The sequence below is a fragment of the Rhamphochromis sp. 'chilingali' genome (assembly GCF_963969265.1).
Source record: "Rhamphochromis sp. 'chilingali' genome assembly, chromosome: 14".
Classification (NCBI taxonomy): Eukaryota; Metazoa; Chordata; class Actinopteri; order Cichliformes; family Cichlidae; genus Rhamphochromis; species Rhamphochromis sp. 'chilingali'.
In genome coordinates, this window is record NC_137941.1 from 4,215,309 (window position 1) to 4,238,123 (window position 22,815).

General features: G+C 39.9%; 1 protein-coding gene across 1 annotated transcript in view; it reads left to right on the top strand.

Moving 5' to 3' along the window:
* Nucleotides 1–22,815, top strand: part of dnah7 (dynein, axonemal, heavy chain 7) — an 86,084-nt gene that overhangs the window by 32,835 nt on the left and 30,434 nt on the right. Inside the window, exons 33-49 of the mRNA XM_080901961.1 lie at nucleotides 1,062–1,238; nucleotides 1,504–1,635; nucleotides 4,118–4,339; nucleotides 5,129–5,326; nucleotides 8,948–9,103; nucleotides 9,286–9,454; nucleotides 10,552–10,678; nucleotides 11,205–11,424; nucleotides 11,616–12,242; nucleotides 12,344–12,589; nucleotides 12,813–13,042; nucleotides 13,216–13,546; nucleotides 13,626–13,972; nucleotides 14,627–14,807; nucleotides 15,090–15,275; nucleotides 15,975–16,138; nucleotides 22,013–22,167. Coding sequence (XP_080758087.1) covers nucleotides 1,062–1,238; nucleotides 1,504–1,635; nucleotides 4,118–4,339; nucleotides 5,129–5,326; nucleotides 8,948–9,103; nucleotides 9,286–9,454; nucleotides 10,552–10,678; nucleotides 11,205–11,424; nucleotides 11,616–12,242; nucleotides 12,344–12,589; nucleotides 12,813–13,042; nucleotides 13,216–13,546; nucleotides 13,626–13,972; nucleotides 14,627–14,807; nucleotides 15,090–15,275; nucleotides 15,975–16,138; nucleotides 22,013–22,167 — 3,868 coding nt within the window. The remainder of the gene's footprint in view (nucleotides 1–1,061; nucleotides 1,239–1,503; nucleotides 1,636–4,117; nucleotides 4,340–5,128; nucleotides 5,327–8,947; nucleotides 9,104–9,285; nucleotides 9,455–10,551; nucleotides 10,679–11,204; nucleotides 11,425–11,615; nucleotides 12,243–12,343; nucleotides 12,590–12,812; nucleotides 13,043–13,215; nucleotides 13,547–13,625; nucleotides 13,973–14,626; nucleotides 14,808–15,089; nucleotides 15,276–15,974; nucleotides 16,139–22,012; nucleotides 22,168–22,815) is intronic.

Genomic DNA, 22,815 nt, shown 5'->3' on the forward strand with positions numbered 1-22,815 from the left:
AACGAGGTTCAGGCTCTCGGTTCATGCATGCTGTGGTATTTTGAGCCTTTGCAGAGGTATTCAGTCTTCGAATGCTACTTTTCTGTTTGCACTGTTGTTATTTATACGGCCACCTCTGCTATTGGCTTTGGGAGACTCTAGACAGCCATGCGCTAACATAAGCCACATTTCTTTACGAAGCCACAGTGACATTTATCAGGAGGGCATAACACTTGAGATAGCATCCTCCCCAACCTCCTCCTCACCGTTTCCACCCTCCACTGTGTAATTTCAAAGGTGCTAAAGGAAATGTGTGCTATAGGGTGCGTAATCTGTCAATCGTCAAAACAAGAGATCACAGGGGTGACACACCTCTCTCTTCCATTTGAAATAACCTGCAGTCCTTGTGTACCTGTAGTTTTCTTGCAGTATATATTCTTTGGTTATTTGTTGTGAGGCATAAACAAAGGATGTGCTTCAAATGCATAGATGTCTTGAGAGAATAGCTTCTGCCTCTGCTTTTTTTATTAAACAGACTTCTATTTTTGATTCTCTGTAGCCTGGCATCTGTTCCTTTCATTACGCTGAATGAAGAGGCATCAAACATTTTGTGATCACAGTGAACTCTTCCCAATTTGTGCATTTCCAACACTTTTGTGCACTATTGATCCCTCAGTTTTTATTTCTCTGTTTAAGAGTATGTTTATTAAAACCTTAACTTATTTACTGTTTTTGATAATATCTTCTAGCTTTATTAGTACTTCTTTGCCAAGCTATTAATGGGATGTTACAGAGAACTTCTGTCTTAAGGCAGCAACTCTTTCATTAGATAATAATTACAAATGATGTGATGAATGCACTGTGCATTAATTTGCACTATCAGTATATGTTTTTTGCTCCACTGCCATTTTTATATCACATCTACTTTCAGCATTGTATAGCTTTGTCTTCTGATAAGGAGTCTATCATAATTCTGCCTGACGGTTTATAGTTAATGTTATTTACGAACAATATTCTTGTGAGTGATGAAGGATAACTGTTTACATGTTTATTTTCTAATGTGATATAAATGATTGTGGCAGGTGTCTCGCTGTGGTATGATCTACATGGAGCCACATATGCTTGGCTGGCGGCCTCTCATGCTGTCCTGGCTCAGTACCCTGCCTCCTACAGTCAGTGCTACGCACAAAGACCTCATCACTGCCCTCTTTGACCGCCTACTGCCAGCCTGCCTACAGCTCATTCGAAAGGCCACCAAGGTGCTTAGAAACTTTTTTTAAAACACTTTCAAGTTGCCAGTACTTCGATTTTAGAGCAGCAAGTGGTCCAGTCAGCCAGGAATTGAACAGAAACTGCCTGGGGCATTTGCATGATTTCTTTTGCAAATGAATTTTGTGTAATTTTAGTTTTATGCTTCTGTTACTTTCAGATGTTTATAGTTGCCTTCTATACTAACAAATTAATTTTTTCTGAGGCTGGTTGACTTTTTTTTAAACATCATTCTTATTCCAAATTTGATTTTAGGAGCTGTCTTCAACGTCTGACACCAACCTAGTGAAGTCCCTCATGAATCTGATGGACTGTATGATGGATGAATTTCAGGATGAAGCAAAGATTAAGAATGTGGATGAAAAAAATATTTGCTCCTGGCTGGAGGTTTGTTTCCACACTACTGCTGCTAATGCTGCTACTTTCTATTGAAGTAATATAAAACATAGTAACATATGAAATAAGTAAAGGTCTTTATACCTTTTTAGCATTTTAGCCCAACCCTAAAAGATGGCTTTACAGAGCAGTCCACAATATACAGTTTTCACTTCCTACAGTCATTGCAGCTCTGTACCTCTTTGATATGCATAATTCGGCATACAGCATTTTGGCTAATTAGTTGATATGACACAGTACAAACAGAAAAAGTCAAACTCGCAAGAGCTTAGAATTACTGAACCAACATCCAAGACTCCCCATTGTGTCCGTTCTCATTTGATCACATTAAAAAATATGCGGTGTACTGCAAATCTGAGTCCTGTTATATGCACAGAATACAAATTGAGAATATGTCTCATAAAAAATTGGCACTGTCAGGTTCTGTTTTGTGTTGACGCTGTAAGTCTGGGATGTTGCTCTTTTTTTTTTTTTTTTTTTTTTTTGGGATGTTGCTCTTGGAAGTGTAAGGAAATGCTTACATGAACGTAAATGAGAAAAAAAATACTGCTGTTACTTTGATACAAAAAACCCCCAGTTTGTTTCTAAAATCATACTTGAGTAATACAAATTAATACTGTAGTTTAAAGTATTAAAGTGTGGAAGCATTTATTTTCTGTAATCTGTAGCTCAGTGTTAACAATACAGATATAACACAGAAAAGAAAATATTCCTTTTGTCTTTCTAAATTTACTGCATTAATAGGGTCTGCCCTGACAAAAAACGGAAAAATTTTAGCAGATGAGCCCTTTCATCCCCCCCCCCGTTCCAATTGATTTTTTGCCTCTGAATCATGTCTTTTGAAAGCACTGCTATTATCCCCCTGTGGCATACTGCACTGATGAATGCCTTTCAACCCTCGCTCCTATGTTTCTCAGCTAGTCATTATCAAAGTGTTGAATTAATCAGCTTTTTAACAGCAGGAGCTATCATGAGGCTGCTAAGCTTCATTTCCAATTCCTACAGTATCCCCTGCTGGGTTTTTGTTCTAACAAAGGTCCTCTCTTTTTGGATTTTGTTTTTTGTCTCATTTAATAACCTGGACAGTACTTGGAGCTGGGCTGGTGTGCCTGAATGCTTTAAATTAGTATAATAAACACAACCTATGACTCTTTAGTAAAATGTTTTAGAACAGATCCTATATGTCCATGGGATTTTTATTTTTATGCTAGACTGGTGGTATCAGTTTACCTTCTCACGCCCACCAGAATATGTAGTCTATTTAGTCGTCTAAGACTGCTCATTGGGTAAATATACTACGGTGTAGAAGTCTTTCACCAGGACATTCCAGGAGACAGGCGGGCCCTAAAACATGTCCTCCAGCAGGCGATTGGTGTGAATTTCACCTAACCAACCATCAAAAACATACTTCATGAAGGTGGCCTCAGAGCCTGACATCCTCTAGTGGGCCCTGTGCTCACTGCATGGAGCTCAATTGGCATTTGCCATAGAAGTGGCAGGTCCACCACTGGAATCCTGTGCTTTTCACAGATTAGAGCAGATTCATCATGAGCACATGTGACAGGCAGGATCTGGAGAAGGCATGTTCAGTTTGACCAGTTTGGTAGTGGGTCAGTGACAGTCTGCGGAGGCATATCCATGGTATTTGAATGAAATCCTTGGACCCATCGTCAGATGCTGTTGCAGAGGGGTCCTGGGCTTCTCCTGGCCTCAGGTAGTGAGATGATTCCTCGAGGATTAAGGAATTAATACTACTCAGTGGCTCCGCACAGTTTTTCTCATCAGACATTTTTAAATGTCTTGGAAAGTTGTCTTTTCAATGTATTTTAATGTTGTTTGTGGTGAGTGGGATGTGATTAGCTCATAAACAACCCCAGTTTCCTGAGTAGAGGAGTAATTATTATTTTTTTAACTTTGAGCTTTCGCCATTGATTTCATCAATCATATCCACAACATATATCCATACTGTAGGCGCCAGATGTCTGCTTTAGAATTTTATTTACATTTGAGTTCGTATTTGTTTTATAATTCATAGATTCATTACATAAGTCATCTTTTCAGGATTAATAAATATGAAAATATATGTTGTGTTTACATAAAGTAATGTTTGGGATTGGAATCTAAAAGGGGGTACCTCTTACTTTAAGTATGTAAGTGCAATAGTAGCATGAAACCCTGTGTGAGGGGGAAGGGGAGGAGCATGGACAGAGCGGTTAGGAGTCTCACGGTTTTCTGACCGTGTGCACAGGTAGTTCTGGATAACCTTTTTTTTTTTTTTAAACTTTCATGCTTATTTAGGAAGGAGTTCATTGTTACATCTTCAGTTTGTGATAAATAAACAGTCTTCAAATGATAATGCAACTGGAAGCATTTCTTTTGGAAACCAGGACTTGGTTTATTGGCAATTACCCTACACATACTGATATGCTTGAGCAGTCAAAACCAGTAATGATGTTCCTTTTCTTTTACAAAGGGCATGTTTACGTTCTGCCTGATCTGGTCAGTGGGTGCTAGCTGTGACGATTTGGGCCGAGTAAAGTTTGATGCTCTGGTAAGAGAGGTGATGAATGGCCCCTTAAGTAAGGAGACAGCAGCCCGCCATGGCATTCTGGTCACTGTGGAGGCTCCACCGAATCAGCTGACACTCCCCTTACCCACTAAGGGAACCCTCTACGAGTACTGCTTCGTTAAAGAGGTAAGAGTGCAAAAGGTAAGATACTTTTGTGCATGATATTTATAAGATGCTGGTATATAAATTTCAAGTGTTTTAGGATTAGAATAAATCCTAACCCTGAATAAAATAGAATAAAAACAAGAAAACTGAAGATAGCAGTGGTTTTGTTTTTGCCATAATCACAATATGTACAAAAAAGAACTTAACTCTGAGTTTTGTTATCTAGATGGAGTGACATACCAATAAATCTTTCCTCCCCTGGGGAAAAGGGACAGTAATTTATTGTCTGTCTGTGACCTTTATGGTTGCATACTGCAGTCTCTTTCACATCCCGCCATCTGGCTTTAATGTGCTGTAAATTTTAGTAATTTTTTATTTTTCATTCAAGGATTGTTTTCTTAGAAAAAGGTTAGTTCCCTTTTCAACACGGACATTTGAGATATTCTTAATATCTGCTTTGAAAAGGACATATGTACATGAGAGATAACATACCAGATGATGACACACACACACACACACACACACACACACACACACACACACACACACACACACACACACACACACACACACACACACACACACACACACACAGGTTGTGATCCTTGTACCCTCTTATTCCTCGTGCTTGTGATCTGAGGAGAGCAATTCCTTCCTGCTTTAAGCAGCAGTTTAACTGTTGACAAGCCCGGTGGCCATTTCATCAAATAGTATTATCTGTGATTAGTAGTCTGGTACTGTATGTGTCCAGCACTCACTGAGCTTTATATCGTAAATGAAAGTTTCGTCTTTTCATTATTTCCATGTCAGGGCCCGGGCAGGTGGGAGCTTTGGACAGATAAGTTAAAGGCTGCTCCCCCCATAGGCAAAGACATGCAGTTCAATGAGATCATTGTTCCCACTGAGAACACAGTACGCTACATGGCACTGATGGAGCTACTCGTCACTCACCAGAAACCCACTATTTTCATCGGTCCCACTGGCACTGGCAAGAGTGTCTACATTACAGTGAGTCATGCAATAAATCTACTTTACAGATCGAACCTTTCGAAAGCACTACAGTATTTTGTGTTAACGCAAACTGATTTGAGGTAATATACACAGTATAGCAAACTCTATGAAGCTCAAAGCTGTTAGTTCAAATGATGTCAGACAAGAACAGTCTTTTTACATTGCTGCAATAGAAGGATGTAATCATTACTTAGTGCCTAATTTGTAGTTACATTTAGAATAAAACCACTTTTGAATGTGAAATTGATCTAAGATGTTAATAGTCCACATTATTATAATAGCTGTCATTTAATACAACCTTTGTTAAGTCGTGCCTACCTACCCTGTCTCCCATCATGGTTGACGTGATCAGCAACTCTGTAGAACTCATATGGTAACAGCTGCTTTTTGCCTCTTTCTCTAAAAAACAAACAACAACAAAAACAACTGTGTCACCATATGGCGACCTTCCACTGATGCTCTATTGTATCTCAACTACAAGTTGTCCAATTAGCTCCCTCCTCTGGTTTTGTCGGTTGGTTGAATGACATCAGAATTTCAACCAGCTTTTTCAAAATAAAGTACAATAAAAATGAACTATTGGTTGTGGCTTTCAAAACTTTGCCCGCAAAAGTGGCTCATCTTCATCTTAATGTGGGTGGATGTTCCATTTCACACACATTTCTAGAAGTCTGCGAACTGGGTGTCAACCTGGACTCTGCTCTCTTGTTTCCATCACATGTCAAATCCATCTTTAAATCTGCCCTTTACCACCCAAAGAACTTCTCCAGACAATGGCCTTCATTCTCAGACTGAAACCCACACTCATATCTTCATCACCTCCCTCCTAGACTACTGCAACAGTGTACTGTTTGCCTAACAAAGCCCTTGGACAGTATATTCAGAACTTACTGTAGCTGCCAGTCTCTTACCCACACTAAGACCTGGCTCTGTTCAAGTTCTTCTCCTCACCTGCAAATACATACATGTCCTTGCTCTTACATGTCATCCTGAACTCTAATTTTTAAAATGAATGCCTTGATTATACTTTATTGCAAACACTGATACAGACAGCTGGCAACCTGATGGTCCAGTAGTCTTTCCTGATATACTTTAGGGCAGCTGATTTAAAATTGTCTAGTTTTCTTTTGTGAATGATCAGAAAACCAATCAAAGATCCAGGATTGCAATAATAGTGTTTCCTACTTTACTACAGTTCTGTGAAAAGCTATTTAATTTGCAATTGAAGGTGGTTAGTTGTGACATTTGGAGTGTACATAAAATTAATTTGGTTGCATTTTTTTACATAGCTTAAATATTTCTTTCAGAACTCTAATGTTGCATTTTTCTATTTCCTGTACTTAAGAAGCTATGAATGCTCAGAAGACATTAACTTAGTGATGCAGTAGGTCACATGTCCACAAACAATGATGATAATATCCAGTCAGAACCACATCTTACATAGTACAAACAGTTAAATAAGTCATCTACGAGTAATACATATTGCTTTGGCAAAATGGCAATATGTATGTATTTTGATGGCCTGTAACTTTTAAAAATTGCATTGTAAAAAGGTAAAGATTATTCAAATTTTGATTAAATTCACTGAAAATCAGCTCACTCTGATGTGGTCTGTTAGGACATTTTTCACTTTGAGACAAAACTGGGACATTGCCCTGTTCTGCTATTATTATCTTGTCCACTTTAAAGCTGTTTTTTATTTACATAAATTGTTATCAGATACAGACAAACATTGCCTGTGCCACTGATAGCATCACTGACTCAGATGATTAAACTTATGTGTAGGACTTGCAGTCCCAGGCTAGAGTAAGTGCTGCGAGCACACCAATCATTTGGAGGCAGCTACAGAAGCCAGGTGTGAAATGACCACCTTGGAAGAATACAGAGTATCTCTCAGCAGTGCTTTGACTATTTATATCAAGGACTAATCCGTCCTCCGTTCCTTTGCTTCATTAGTTCATCCATTAGCAAGTTCAAACTTCAGACTCTGGGGTGAGTGGAGATCATCTCACTGGGGAGTCTGCCTTGTACTCCACTGTCTGTCTGTCTGCCTGCCTGCTGAAGTGGCTCTGTCCCATGTCATAACCAGCAGACCGTGGCAGAATCCCAAATCTGGCACAAGTGATAAACGCTCAGACTATGTGAATATGTATGGCACCGTGCCCGCACTTGTATCCTCGACCGACTACTTAAAGCAAATTCACCTGCACCACACTAATCTGGGGTGAGACTCAGACGAGTGGTGCTGCTGGTTTATAATTTAGGGAAGAGGGTGATGCACTTTGTCTGCATCTTGTGATCATTCACATCACATGCTCCCTTTGATTAAGCAGCTCATTATTCAAATAGTTTGACAACCTCCATATGACCGCTTAATATATGCTTATGCAGAAAGCAAGCTAAGGATGTGCTCTGAACCTAAAGATAAAATCCTAATAAAATGCATCAGCTCTCTATGTATGCTATGTTCCCTGTTCATATAAACACAGAAGGAGATTTGTTCAGGGGGTGCCCGTTATTTTGAGCTTTTAGTAAAATGTCCTTTCTGTAAACTCATGCAGTTTGAAAAAGTCACTGATTTTACCGTTTTAGCCTGTGCACCATTACTTTAGAGCTTCTCCTCAGGGAGACACCTCTTTTCACAATTTATTTTGGAGTCATTTTCAGGGATTAACTGAGAATTTTTTCTAATGAAATACATACTGACAGCCACTTTTAATTTTAATTAGATTAAAAAGCTTATCATAATCATTTGTCCAGATAAAATTGAAAATGATCCTTTTAAGGTGTATTTGTAACAGGTACTTTTGGTGTGTTAATTTAAAATGGGGTGAAAATGAGCACAGTGTTTTTTGTTTGTTTGTTTGTTTGTTTTTTCTGTGTGCGGCAATCAACAAGGTTATTAATTTTCTAGAAGTATTACTACTACTGACATACCTAGTTCTTTATAAATCACTTGTAGGATTTGAATAAACCAGAAAGAAAGCCTTTATGAGTATAAACCCTCCACTGAGTGCAAGAGCAAGATTTCTGTTTGTCTCATGTCTTGGAGTGTGATACCTTGTTGTCGAGGTCAAAAATATTAAGCCAATTTGATGTAAATATCCAGAGGAACTTTTACTTAGTGCCTCTGATATCGACTTTTTAGGTTAACAGAAGGTTTCAGTTAAGGCTGTGATATATACCTGGTTATAACATAGAGAAGATCAGCAGGAAAGGAGAGGAAGGTGAAGTAAATAAACTGAATAGCTGGAATACGTTGGTGTGACCATCACCCTTTCTACTAACGGAACACCAGATCTCTGATCAGTAACACATTTCTGTGTGATGTGTTATTAGTGTTTGTTCTTGCTTTATATCTGTGTATCTTTTTTATTACAAAGTATTATGTGACCTGCCCTGAAACTACAGATGTAAACTAGCAGGTTTGCTGTAATCTGCCATGTTTACAGTTTATATTTTTGATACACTGATGTCCATTAAGATGCATTACTCCTGGTAAATAAACAAATAATAAATAATGAACAAAGAAAGAAATGTAATATACTGTTTACCGTATGCTCCCATACCTTGAGATCTGATGATAACTTGTGTTCATATTTCAAATCTCTTGCCTAGGACTTCCTGTTGAATAAGATACAGAAGGATGTGTACACCCCATTGTTTATCAACTTCTCAGCCCAGACTACAGCTGCCCAGACACAAAACATTATTATTTCCAAGCTAGATAAGCGGCGCAAAGGAGTGTTTGGCCCTCCAGTGGGGAAAAAAATGGTAGCGCCTCTTTATCACCTACATTTTATTATTTTTGAACATCTTGTTTCTTTGCTGGTGTGCACTCGATCGATTGAGCATTAAACAGTGTGGCAGCGTACAGTTTTAAATACACCAGATAATTTGTTTTTCTCTAGTATATGCAGTTTAAGTTTAAGAATACTAATGTTACATTCTATTAGGTGGTATTTGTGGATGATGTAAACATGCCAGCGAGAGAGGTTTATGGTGCACAACCTCCTGTGGAGCTGCTTCGCCAGTGGCTTGATCACTGGAACTGGTATGACTTGAAGGACTGCGCCATGATTAATCTGACGGATATCCTGATCATATGTGCGATGGGACCACCTGGTAAGTAGCCGCACTGATACTTAAAGGTTAATTAGAAATGCCGTCAGCCAATGACAGAAATGTCAGTGCTTGATTAAAATGTTTGTAGAGTGAGTATTCTTGTTTTTCTGTTGCTCGAGCGACTGTTGAGTCAGTGTCACAAACCATTTCCTGCCGTTTTGTGAGCTTCTCATTGCCTTAAGGTTTTTACAAATGGAAAAAATGCTTACCACATCTGTCTCCAATACAACAACCAGTGTAAACATGAAGGCAGCCTCCTCCACTGAAGCAGCTGGCAGTGACAGCTGCAAAAGGAAGGGGATGGGAGCCACTCTCAGGTGGCCACAGTTTTGGTGATGCGTGAGCTGACAGTTTTTTAGTTTTTCTGAGGTCTGCGTATCTGGCAGCCACAGAAACTAAATGCTGTCCCAAGTGTTTACCAGCTGCCACGGTGATAGCTGGTCAAGATGACTCATCTCAAGAATTCAAATAAAAAAAAAAAAAATTTCACATGTTTAATTAAACCAATAGATTTTATTAATGTATAATTTTTATGTTAAGTTTAGATTTTTTCTTGCCATTGTTTGTCCCAATCGAAGAAGGTTGGAGGGATTGTCAATCTCAGGTAAAGGAGAGAGGAGAGGTACTGTGGCCTCAGTTGAGTTTTTCATTGATTTGACTGCTAGGTGCCCACCTTCTACACTTTGTTTCCCTGCATTAAACTATGACAGCAGGCCTCTTGTTCCTCTGGAAGCTGCTTGGTAGTCTGCCAAAACCACACTGGTTTTGCTGAGCTTCAGGTGATCGCAGTAACACCATGTGATCGTGGCTTCTATTGATCTTCTGTACTCAACCGTAAAAACTGTCTCAAAGGGAAGCCAGTATGTTTCTCACTGGAATCATGCCCTTCATTATATTGATAAAATGTCAATATATTAATAACTTGCATTTTGCAACAAAATGCGCTCAAAACCTTTGAACAAATTCCTTAAATTTTTACTACATATACTATACTGTGTAAGTATTTTACAGACAAGGATGTAAAATACTTGCTTTATCAGGCTTCAAACTGTGAGTTAGTAATTCCAGTTTGTATTTTGTTGTCTGCTTTTTTTTAGGTGGGGGGCGTAACCCTGTCACTCCTCGGTTCCTGCGTCACTTCAACATGATCACCATTAATGACTTTGATGAGAAGACCATGTATACAATCTTCTCCAGGATCACAAATTGGCATTTTACCATATGGTAACACTAACAATTAGGATGTTGAGACAGTAATTTTATTCAAATTTACCAAATGTACCTGTGTAAATAACCATGCCTTGCATATACAGGATAATCAGTTACTCAATACTGCAGAAGATCTTTTTGAGCAAAATATAGTAAATACCAGCTAGGATCCAATTATTCTGTACATCAGTGTCTGTGTCAGTCATTTGAGGATTAAAGGTGGTACTTTTGCTCCCCCCTTTTTGCTCTGCCACATTGTTTACTTCAGAGACTATAAGACCAAAAGCAATCAGATCTTTTGGACAGATTTCAGATCTCCACTAGCACTCATCCAGGCACATATGGCAGCTGCATTTTAAAAATATATATGTTTTAAAGATGTTTTTGCATTTTGAAAACAGTTATATTTGTTTGAAGATAGATTCTTGATAATACCATATATTTATGAGTTCAGTGTTTAGTTAAAACAACAATTACAGATTAATTTTTCTGACTAAACTCCAGGAACAGGATCTCACCAATGAATTCATTTGATTTGCAGCTTTTTATTCCCCAAGGCATTTGCTACTCTGACCTCTCAGATCGTCCATAGCACTTTGTCAGTTTACCAAGAGGCCACCAAGAACCTGCTACCAACCCCCACAAAGTCCCATTACTTGTTCAATTTACGTGATGTCTCCCGGGTTATCCAGGGCATCTGCCTGTCACGGCCAGAGACTGCAGAGGAACAGTCTGTCATCAAACGGCTCTGGGTCCATGAGGTAATATCGTACATTACAAACAGTATGAGGTACATGAAAGCAGCATTACTAAAGTAACCTAACGTATTGCTGTGGAAAGTGGAAATCCATTATATAATAGCTTCAGTCAAGCCAACAAGATTTGGTGTTGAGATCTGTCCATATCTGTCTCTGCACATGTCTGTTTCTTTCCTTTTCTTGTTAATCCACAGGTCCTGAGGGTGTACTACGATCGACTGGTCCACGACACCGATCGATCCTGGCTTGTAAGTCATCTACAGGTTGTGTGTCAGACTCACATGAAGGAGAACTTCCATCAGCTTTTCCAGCATCTGGACCAGGACCAAGATGGAAAGGTGACTGAAGATGACCTGCGCAGCCTCATGTTTTGTGACTTCCATGACCCCAAAGGTGAGGACCGCAGCTACCGCGAAGTTCATGACTTAGATCGGCTACGACAGGTTGTGGAATCACACTTGGAGGAGTTCAACAACACCAGCAAAGCACCAATGAATCTGGTGCTCTTCCGTTTTGCCATCGAGCATGTGTGCCGGATTTCCCGCATCCTCAAGCAACCCAGTGGCCATGCCCTGCTGGTAGGGGTTGGTGGGAGTGGGCGTCAGTCTCTCACCCGTCTGGCTGCCTACATGGCAGAGGCAGAGCTTTTCCAGGTGGAAATATCCAAGACCTATGGAACCACTGAATGGCACGATGACCTGAAACAAATCCTGAGGAAGGCTACGGAAGGAGAGGCTCATGGAGTTTTCCTGTTTACAGACGCTCAGATCAAAATGGAGTCATTCTTGGAGGACATTGGCAACTTGCTCAACACTGGTGAGGTAAAGTGGATGGAAGAGAGAGACTGACTACTTCATTCAGGTGAACAGATGGTAACACATGGAGAAAAGGTGCGAAATTGTAAATATTTTCTTATTTCCAGGTGCCTAACCTGTTTGCGGTGGATGAGAAGCAGGAAATTTGTGAGCGAATGCGTGTGCTGGACAGGCAGCGTGATAGAGAAAAACAAACAGATGGCAGCCCCTTGTCGCTTTTCAACATGTTCTTAGAGCGCTGTCGCACACAGCTGCATGTGGTGCTGGCCATGAGTCCCATTGGAGATGCTTTCAGGGACCGTTTGAGACGTTTCCCCGCACTCATTAACTGCTGTACTATTGACTGGTTTCAGGTGAGTGTATGTATGTTACATACATGTTTTGCTGTGCTTTTTGTCCCATCAGAGGTTTGCACTAATAGTTGACCAGTAAACACAGAGCATGTAGTGTATTTCATGCTCCATGCTTCATTAGTAACTGATAACATTACCAGTACCACATAGCAGAGGGTAAATAGAAATGTCTGGAAGCACACCTGTTAAAAACAGGAAAACAACCTATTTCCTTCCTTGTTAGACTTGGCCTGAAGATGCCCTGCAGGCAGTGGCCTGCCGCTTCCTGGAGGATGTTGAGATGACGGAAGAGGCCCGAGAAGGCTGCATCACTATGTGCAAGAGCTTCCACACCTCAACCGTTAATTTGTCTCACCGCTTTTTGACTGAGTTGCAGCGTCACAATTATGTCACTCCAACCTCATATCTGGAGCTCATTTCCACCTTCAAAGCTTTGCTGAAGACAAGAAGAGCGTAAGATCAAGATATATTTTATGTATCTCTATTCCTTTGTAACGTTTTTCATTCAAGTGCTGCTTTTAGGTTTTAGTTTAAATTGACTTCATCAGTTGATGTGAATCAAGCGGCACAAAAATCTAGTTTGCAGGTGTAAGCGTTTCCCTTTAATCCCTCTGTCCTTTGCTCAGTGAGGTGATGAAGATGAAAAGTCGCTATGAGGTCGGTCTGGAAAAGCTGGAATCAGCTGCAGAACAAGTGGCTACCATGCAAGTTGAGCTAGAGGCTCTACAGCCACAGCTGCTTGTAGCTAGCAAAGAGGTTGATGAGATGATGGTGGTGATTGAACATGAATCTGTGGAGGTGGCTGAGACAGAGAAGGTGGTGAAAATAGATGAAGCAGTGGCCAACGAACAAGCCATGGCTGCCAAAGCTATCAAGGATGAATGTGATGCTGACCTGGCTGAAGCTATGCCCATCCTGGAGTCGGCCCTGGCTGCGTTGAATACTCTGACCCCTCAGGTAAAAGCTGAATATTTTAATATGGTTCAAAGGCTAAATGTAGTGTACAGCAAATAGTGATTAATGATTCTGGCAACAGGATATCACAGTGGTGAAGTCCATGAAAAGCCCACCCACAGCAGTCAAGCTGGTTATGGAGGCAATTTGCATTCTTAAAGGCATCAAACCAGATCGTGTGCCGGACCCCTCAGGCTCTGGTAAAAAAGTGGAAGACTTTTGGGGCCCAGCCAAAAAGCTTCTGGGAGACCTAAGGTTTCTCCAGAGCCTCCATGAGTATGACAAAGATAACATTCCTCCAAATCTTATGGCCATCATCCGCACCAAGTACATTACCAACCCAGACTTTGTGCCAGAAAAGATTAGAACTGCATCCACTGCAGCTGAGGGTATGTGTAAGTGGGTTTGTGCCATGGACAAGTATGACAAGTAAGTAATATTCTCATCTTCTGTTCTTAGTTCTGAAAACTAATGTATATGCACCAAGCCTGGGAAAGCTTTTCATCCGTCTTAGTGATTAACATGAGGCTTAGTTAGCTTCAAAGTTTCTGGCTGTATACCATGAATATGCCAGGTCCCAAGTGATTCATCTGCAAGGCCAATTCCAAGATATGACTCATTGAAAAGGAAATGTTAGCATCATTATTGTTGTGACATTTTTAAATGCTACTTTTATTTATTGATGCAAAGTTTGTCATAAAATTAAATTTTCCTGTCTGCAGTGAAGTTCTTAATATTTCTCAACAACAGTATCCAGTTTCATTATAAGGATGGCATCGGGTGACACTTTCCATACACAGTAAAAGCCTTAATTTAAAAACAATAAGATGAGATATTATTTCATTCATATTTTCATGCTGCCACGTAGTATGAAGTATTTCATCTTTTATGTTCTGAAAGCAGTCAAGAAGTTGCAGAACTTTGATATCTGTTAATTTATATTTATGCAGTGTAGATGAGTAATTTTGTAAAAATAAACTAACTCATAATGGTTTGTTTCACCTGTACTTCACACATATCTAGTAAATTACTCTTATGTATTGCACATTTAGATTTATGAAGATAAGATTATATGTTTTTCAGAGTTGCTAAGGTGGTGGCTCCAAAGAAAGAGAAGCTGGCACAGGCTGAAGGGAAGCTAAAGGTGGCCATGGAGGGCTTGAGGAAAAAGCAGGCTGCTCTAAAAGAAGTCCAAGATAAACTTGCAAAGCTTCAGAAGACTTTGGATGCCAATAAAAACAAGAAAGCTGACCTAGAGAGTCAGGTTTGCTATCTCTGATGGAGAATCCAATTGATTTTAATAATTGCCATATTTGAAATTTTAAACAGATCTGATCACTGGAAATGATCATATCTATTACGTGTTCTGTAAATGTTAATGTTAATGTTATAACAGTCAGCAGTTTCTCCACTGAATGTAAACAAATGTATGCAGTTATTCATCAACACCAAAAAAACAACAAAGAAAAGAATATGACACAGACAGGAATCAAGTACACTGTTTTTGAACTGTTGTTCAGTTTCCTTTTGTAATGATATCTTCCAGGTCGATCTTTGCAGTAAGAAGCTGGAGCGAGCAGAGCAGCTCATTGGAGGTTTGGGTGGGGAGAAGACTCGCTGGAGTGAAATGGCCTTACAACTTGGAAACCTCTACAATAACCTGATTGGGGACATCCTCATCTCAGCAGGCATAGTAGCTTACCTGGGAGCATTCACGTCAAGCTACAGACAGGTACAGACCATAGATTGTATTGAAAATAGCTTAATGACTTTTTTTTATGGCTCTGCCATAAAAAGCTGATGTTGTTGTCACTGTAGCTGGAAGGTGGCAAGAACACCTACATTTGTGAACGAAAATGTTTCAAGTTTTCTGAAAATCTTATGAATGTGATAACTTGAAAACGCGGTGAACACTCTGTATTATTGTAGGGTCTATACCTCAGAATGTAAAGTGCCTTGAGGCCACTTTTGTTGTGATTTGGTGCTATATAAATAAAACAGAAACTTTGTACCATAAGTGCATCTACTAAAAATCTCAGATGAGTTCAAATCTCAGTGATTTCCACTTCTCTGGGTAGAGTAAGTTTTCTGAAAAGCCTGTGAATGTGATAACTTAAGAACAAGACGATGTAGGATTTTGAAATTGATACTATAGGTGTATCTGCCTGGAGACTGAAGCACTGGCAGTCACCAGTATTTTTATTGTTTGCTATTGAAAGTGAAATGCAAATTAGCATTTTAACCCAAAAGATGAATTTCAGCAGTGCTAACACACTAGCTAAACTAAGCTATCAGAAATTTAAAAAGAACACTGGGTACACCAGTGTCTTCAGGTAAAATGGGCAGGTGATGTATTTGGTAGCAGGTTAGTGTGTTTGTCTGCATCTAGGAAAATGAAGAAAGTCGTTACTAGTAATCTGCTGCTTTCCAGGATCAGACACAGGAGTGGATGAATCTTTGTAAGAGCAGAGAGATCCCATGCTCCCACAACATGTCTCTAATGAAATCGCTGGGTGATGCAGTAAAAATTCGCACGTGGACCATCGCTGGCTTGCCATCGGACAGCTTCTCCATAGATAACGCAATCATAATCTCGTAAGTACTGAAGTCCAACTTTCAAAGGCCCAAATATTACCGTAATGTTTAACATTGTATTCACTGTGACTTAAATGGACTTGACTTAAATGATCTTGTATGTGAATTCTTTACAGAAAACTGAATTAAATTGAAAGGAGAAAGACAGGATTTTGAGAATCTCTCAAAGGCAAAAATAGAAGGAGAAAAGAGAACTTGAAATAGACTTTTCACCAAAGCACTTTAGAGGTGCACTGCACCTTTGGATTGTTGCTGTAATAGAGACAAGGGTATTTTATTACTCTGCAGGAATGTGTTTAGATGCTGTGTTTGAGGTCACTGTACATGTGGATTAACAAAGAACCAGGATAAAATAGGTCAGTTTGTCTAAAATGAATGGTAAAAAAATAACACTGTTTGTGTAAACCAGGGGTAGGCAACCTTTCTGATGATGTGTGCTAGTCAATGTGCCATATAATTGCATTAGCAATAAATGTAATAATGCTCTATATTAACAGTTACACACTATATAGAACAACTTTATAGAATTATATTTATTCCCAGATGTTGGCAGCTATCAGCGAATAGTTATCAGCTATTTTGAAACAAAAAAAGACACTTTTGATCCATAACAGCAAATGAACTGTACAACAGAAAATGCAAATGCTATTTATGGCCTCCTCACAACAATGATAAGAAAAATAAACTGAGCGATATGGCATGTTTGTTAATACAGGGATACACATGTTAATCTGATCTCTGGTCTCCCACTCAGAGACACAGGTCTCCGAGTGTCCAGCGTTCAGACGGCTACCTGAGAGAAAATCTGCTCACACAGATATGTAGAGCCAAATATTGTCAATGATGCCTCTGCAATATTCTGAAGACAGTTAAACTTGACAGGTAGTGATGTCCAGCAGCTGAAAATGCAAGCTCCATGAACACACACAGCTATGGATTCCAGCTGCCTTCGTAGTTCTGCAAACTTTGACCCCCACATAGTCAAGCTTTTCAGTTCAATCAGCTGCATTTCGATGTCCTCTGTGTCCAGCCAGTTAATGCGAGACAAACCCAGCTGCTCATTAAACCTTTCTGGTTTGATCAGAAAAGAAAACATTGGTCCATACACCTGAAAGTCCTGAAAACACATAGTGAATTCTATCTCGAGTCTACGGATATATCCGTGTATTTCCGTGGGGCTGATGCTGCACTGAGTGGACAGCTCCTGAAGCATTTGAAGTGTCGGAATTTAGCCAATTACAAGTTGAATCTGGTAGTTGGGGGTGTTAGCTAAGATACCGTCATTAAGAAGCGGCACAACTAATGTGTCTATGCGAGCTAATTTGCGATGTGCACCGCGGGCCCGGCCATTTATTTTTTTAATGCACCTTCTCAGATTAAGTCACTGTCGTGCCCAGGGCTGGACTGGGACAAAAAACCGGCCCGGGCATTTTGACTAGAGACCGGCCCACCAGGTATTAAAGCCATAAAGCCTTTGAATAAAAATGAACATTGTTGTGACCAGTGTTGGTCAAGTTACTTGAAAAAAGTAATCAGTAACTAATTACTGATTACTCCCCCCAAAAAGTAATCCTGTTACTTTACTGATTACTTATTTTCAAAGTAATTAATTACTTAGTTACTTAGTTACTTTTTAAAAACACGATTTACAACCTGAAGAGGTGATAAAGCGATAGATCTTTCAGCCCAATTCTACTTTTTCTACATAATCCATCATACAAAATGTAATCAAATGGAAAAGTCTCTTTTTTTAACTTGTTTTATCAGTTTTAATCTTTTAACTTTATGCATCAAGCAAAACATTTAATTATATGCAACATTCTCTGACTTGAATAAATTAGTTTAACATTTAAACCTATTTTCTACACATTCCAGCACATAAAATAAAATATTTTTTGTGTTTTCACTCACTCTTTCAAACAGATGCAAGTAAAACACAGCAGAAAATAAATAAAGTCAAAGACTCAGCGGTCCTTTTGCTCTATTTTCACCTGTAAAGCAGGAGCAGGGTAGGCGGAGGGTTACCCTGGTGTAGGTGTGCTGCGGTCAGTTGAAGAATCCGCGCGAGTGTCTCTGTGAGTTTCCCATCACGTCGTAGCTACTCGGTGCTTGCTCGGAAGTTTAGGGGTTTTTTTCGCTGTAAAAAGAAGTTTTCTTCCCACGCACGATGGACGCTAATGTTTTTGTCACTTTTTATGGAATCAAACTCAAAGTAAGGTCAGTACTTCCACACTTTAAACGCTGCACGCTCATACTCTCTCCCGCACTCGATATATTATCCATTGTTGATCTGCACACAGCTGCTGTCACCAACGTCGCACTTGCTTACGTCACTGTCATGAGACATTCTCGCAAAAAAAATCACGGTTTTAGTAACGCAGTAACGCAGCGTTCCTACGGGAAAGTAACGGTAATCTAATTACCGATTTTGCAATAGTAATCCCTTACTTTACTCGTTACTTGAAAAAAGTAATCAGATTACAGTAACGCGTTACTTGTAACGCGTTACTGCCCATCTCTGGTTGTGACAGTGATATACACTGTCTTGTTGGTTTATGTATGATTTCTATACATTTTACATCAGATAAAAACTTTAGTTGTAAGATTCAGATAATTGTTTATTAAAAGCAAGACATTTTAAATGAGAATAAGAAAGAAAAGTATTTCTTTGTGCCCCCCTTTCCCTGTTAATGCCCTGCCTGGCCCCCTGACAAAACTTTGCTAGACCCGCCCCTGCACCGTTACCAGCTGTTAGTTGTCTCTCAGAAACAGTTCATGACTTCCCATCAACTCATTCATGTCACCTAAAAGGTAAACCTGTTTCTCCATCACCAGTTCAGCTCTGATGATTCAGTAAGGACTAGAGATGGACCAATCCGATATTACGTATCGGTATCGGTCCGATACTGACCTAAATTACTGGATCGGATATCGGAGAAAAATAAAAAATGTAATCCGATCCATTAAATATCACGAAAGCACCTCACAAAACTTGCAACACGCCGTAACTCACCTCAGAACGTTAGCACGTCGGAGCAGTATGCATCACGTGATAGAGCGGCTGTGGCATGCGGGACCTGTCGGTGGTCTGGATAGCATGTGGAGCTTTGCTAGCAACTCGGCATTTCATCTCCGACAAAGTTATCCCCGAGAGAAGTAAAGCAAGTGTGTAAGTCCATCTCTGAATGTTTGTAAAGCATTCCTGCGTTAAGCTTAACGAGCGACTGCCTCTCGCTCTCCGGCTGCTACTTCAATCATGAAACTGCTTAATGATCGGCTGATCGGCTTTTCTGTCGGGAGTCCGTCTCTCTTGTTTGTTTTTGGCCCACTTTGCACCAGAAAGAGGAAACCAGCGGCTGAACAACAGCAGAACGTTTAAGCTTGATAAGCTGTTGTTAGAATTTATTTAATCTTACTTTCTACTCGAGGATCTTTTCTACGTAGCTGACGGCTGGTAACTGTGCAGGGGCGGATCTTGCAAAGTTTAGCCAGGGGGGCCGATAGGGCATGAACAGGGAAAAGGGGGCACAAAGACATACTTTTCTTTCTTATTCTCATTTAAAATGTCTAGCTTTTAATAAATAATTATCCGAATCTTACACCCAAAGTTTTAATTTGATGTAAAATGAATAGAAGTCAATTACTGTATATAGTGACTATTAAGTCTAATATATATACCCTAGTAAGCTATAGTACTCTTTACTTTGGGAAGGTACCATCTGTGCAGTCTGCAATTTTGTTGAAGAAAGATGTTGAATCTATTTAATATTTCTTGAAAAATAATTGATTTCTGTGCATTTTTTTTCGCACTGCATCAAATTAAGGTTGATTACGTCGATTAAGCATCATGAGGTGGAGCGTGAGGGGTGGTTCCCTATTTTTTATTTATTTATTTTTGTTGTTGCTGGGAGTTGGAACCCTATTAGTTAGGTTGCTTAATATTTACACTAAGTACTCTTTAAAATACCAGAATAGGGAGGATGGTGTAGGTTTAAGTTTATTAGATTGATCAGTATTGCTGAACTATGAAATATTTTTTTTGTATACAGGTATAGCAGAATAGCTCTAGTGTAGTTGTTGTTTTAAACTTGAGTATGAACTTGCAGACTTGCAAAATGCAGCAAGATATTTAAAAACAGTTTTGTTGGTTAAAAAACACTATATCGGATTCATATCGGTATCGGCAGATATCCAAATTTATGATATCGGTATCGGTATCGGACATAAAAAAGTGGTATCGTGCCATCTTTAGTAAGGACATCTCCTGGTTTCATCTTCATGTTTCCCTCTCACCAGATAACCAAACTGACATCATGACCAGCAGCTTTACAGCTGTGGCTCCAGCAAACATCAGCTGATACTAGAAATTAATATTAAATAAATTCTAACAACAGCTGATCAAGCTTAAACGTGCTGCTGTTGTTTAACGCGACATCCGCTGGTTTCCTCTTTCTGGTGCAAAGTGGGCGATAAATCAGAATCAGAATCAGAATCAGAATGGGTTTATTGCCAGATGTTGAGGTTTACAACATTAGGAATTTGCTGCGGTGCTTCAGTGCAAACAATAAGAATTAAAGTGCTATGTAGAAAGAAAGATATGTGCATGAGATATACATGAGATATATACATGAGAATAAGAATTAAGAGTGCTACGTAGAAAGATATATACATGAGTGCAGGTGGTGATCAGTGCCAGACATGAAATGATGCAGTGACACAGCGTAGGGTCATGTGTTAGTGGCGGGGACAGTCATGTGGTTATTGTTCATGTGTCCAACAGCAGAGGGGAAGAAACTGTTCTTGTGGCGAGAGGTTCTGGTTCTAAACAAACAAGAGAGAAAAGCCGATCAGCTGATCATTGAAATAGCAAAAAGAGAGGGAGTGGGAGAGAATGAGAGAAGAAGAGGCAGCTGACAGCATAACGACAGAATAACTCCAGCTTTGTGTCTTTTCCATTCTAGCTGAAGTCCGGGACAAACTGTGTTCCTTTTCAGCTCAATGCGAAACGCGTAATATTTTCTCTGAATGCGAGACGATTCAGTTTTTTACGGGATGGTTGGCAACTCTACTAAGTAATCTTATGAATAAAATAAAGTTTACTATCAGCAACATCAAAGCACCCACCCAGCTGTATAGAAACTCCGTCATGCTAGCTAGTACGCAGTACGAGTTATTGTAACTGACTGTAAAAAGTCAGCACAACGAAAATAAACTACTATTTGGTTTATATCTGACCCAGATAGACTGCAGGTCATAACTTCTTACCTGAAGTTCAGTTCATTGACAGTCAGACCGGTGGCCGCCTCGGGTCTCTCCTCCTCCTGCCTCCCCTTTCCCTCATCCACCTGCTGGCCTCATTGGAAGCTCCTCCATTGCCACCACCAAACAACTGAGTTATTTTTACACATCTGCCAGCATCTGGCCAATCCACCATCTTTCATTGTTTATACCGTAAAAAAACAACAACATAAAAATGAAAAATCACTATTGGGCATACCGCGCATGGCCAGTCCAGCTATGGTGGTGCCATCAGTTAACCCCTTGTGTGCCAGCTGTGGCATGCATGCCCAGGGTTGCCGACCCCTGGTGTAAACGAAGAACAAAATTGTGCTGTAGTCACAGTACTATTGCCACTGGGGTTCTATCCAGCTGTGAGCTGTCTAACTGCGTTTTCACCTCTCAGCTGCTCTCTGCATCGCAGTTGTTGTTCTTCAGCATTCCCCCCAACCCCGTATGTCTCACAGTTAAAAAGATCTTTCTCACTGACAAGGTGGCCTCATTTGATCACACACTGCTGTGTGTGTGTGTGTGTGTGTGTGTGTGTGTGTGTGTGTGTGTGTGTGTGTGTGTGTGTGTGTGTGTGTGTGTGTGTAGTAATGCCAGGCGGTGGCCATTGATGATCGATCCTCAAGGCCAGGCCAACAAGTGGGTGAAAAATATGGAGAAGGCCAATAACCTGCATGTTATTAAACTGAGCGATGCTGACTTTGTACGCACTCTGGAGAATTGTATCCAGTTTGGCACACCAGGTAAGTATAATAATTCTTCTAGTTCAATGCGACTGCCATGGCTGCCTCAACCACACTGTTGCACTCCCTGTTACTGCCTGCTGAGGTCTCTCTTTACCACAGAAACTAATTACTGCTGCCCCAAGACTGCAGCTCTCTTTTGTTCTCTGTTGTTCTGTAGTGGCAAAATTGAAATTAGCGATGTTTCTGAGTGAGACATTTCTGAGTGAGCCTTTATTCGGCCTAATGTACTGTTTATATGTCAGACTACTATAGATCACATAAAAGCTGTTAAGGTTCAAAGTTGAGGAAGGAGAGTACACACCACCCATGGTCCAGAAGGTCTTTGGTCAAACAATGATTTTAATGAACACACGTGTGGGAAGACACTCTGTACGCAGACAGCCAGTAGTCCTCGACTTAATCAAAGCATGAACAGATATTTTATAGCATCAGGGTTTGTTTACTGACGCCCCTTCATGCGTCACCGGTACATTTTATACATAGATCAGATCAACATCATCATGACTTTTCACCCAGAAAATCATCTTCTATTTTCATGGCTTGGTACTTTCCGTTCTTATCTTAAAATGAATTGTTCCTCTTTCTTGCCGAGACAACAAGGACGGTTCCTCTAAATAAATTTAACTAATGTGTGTGTATGTGTTG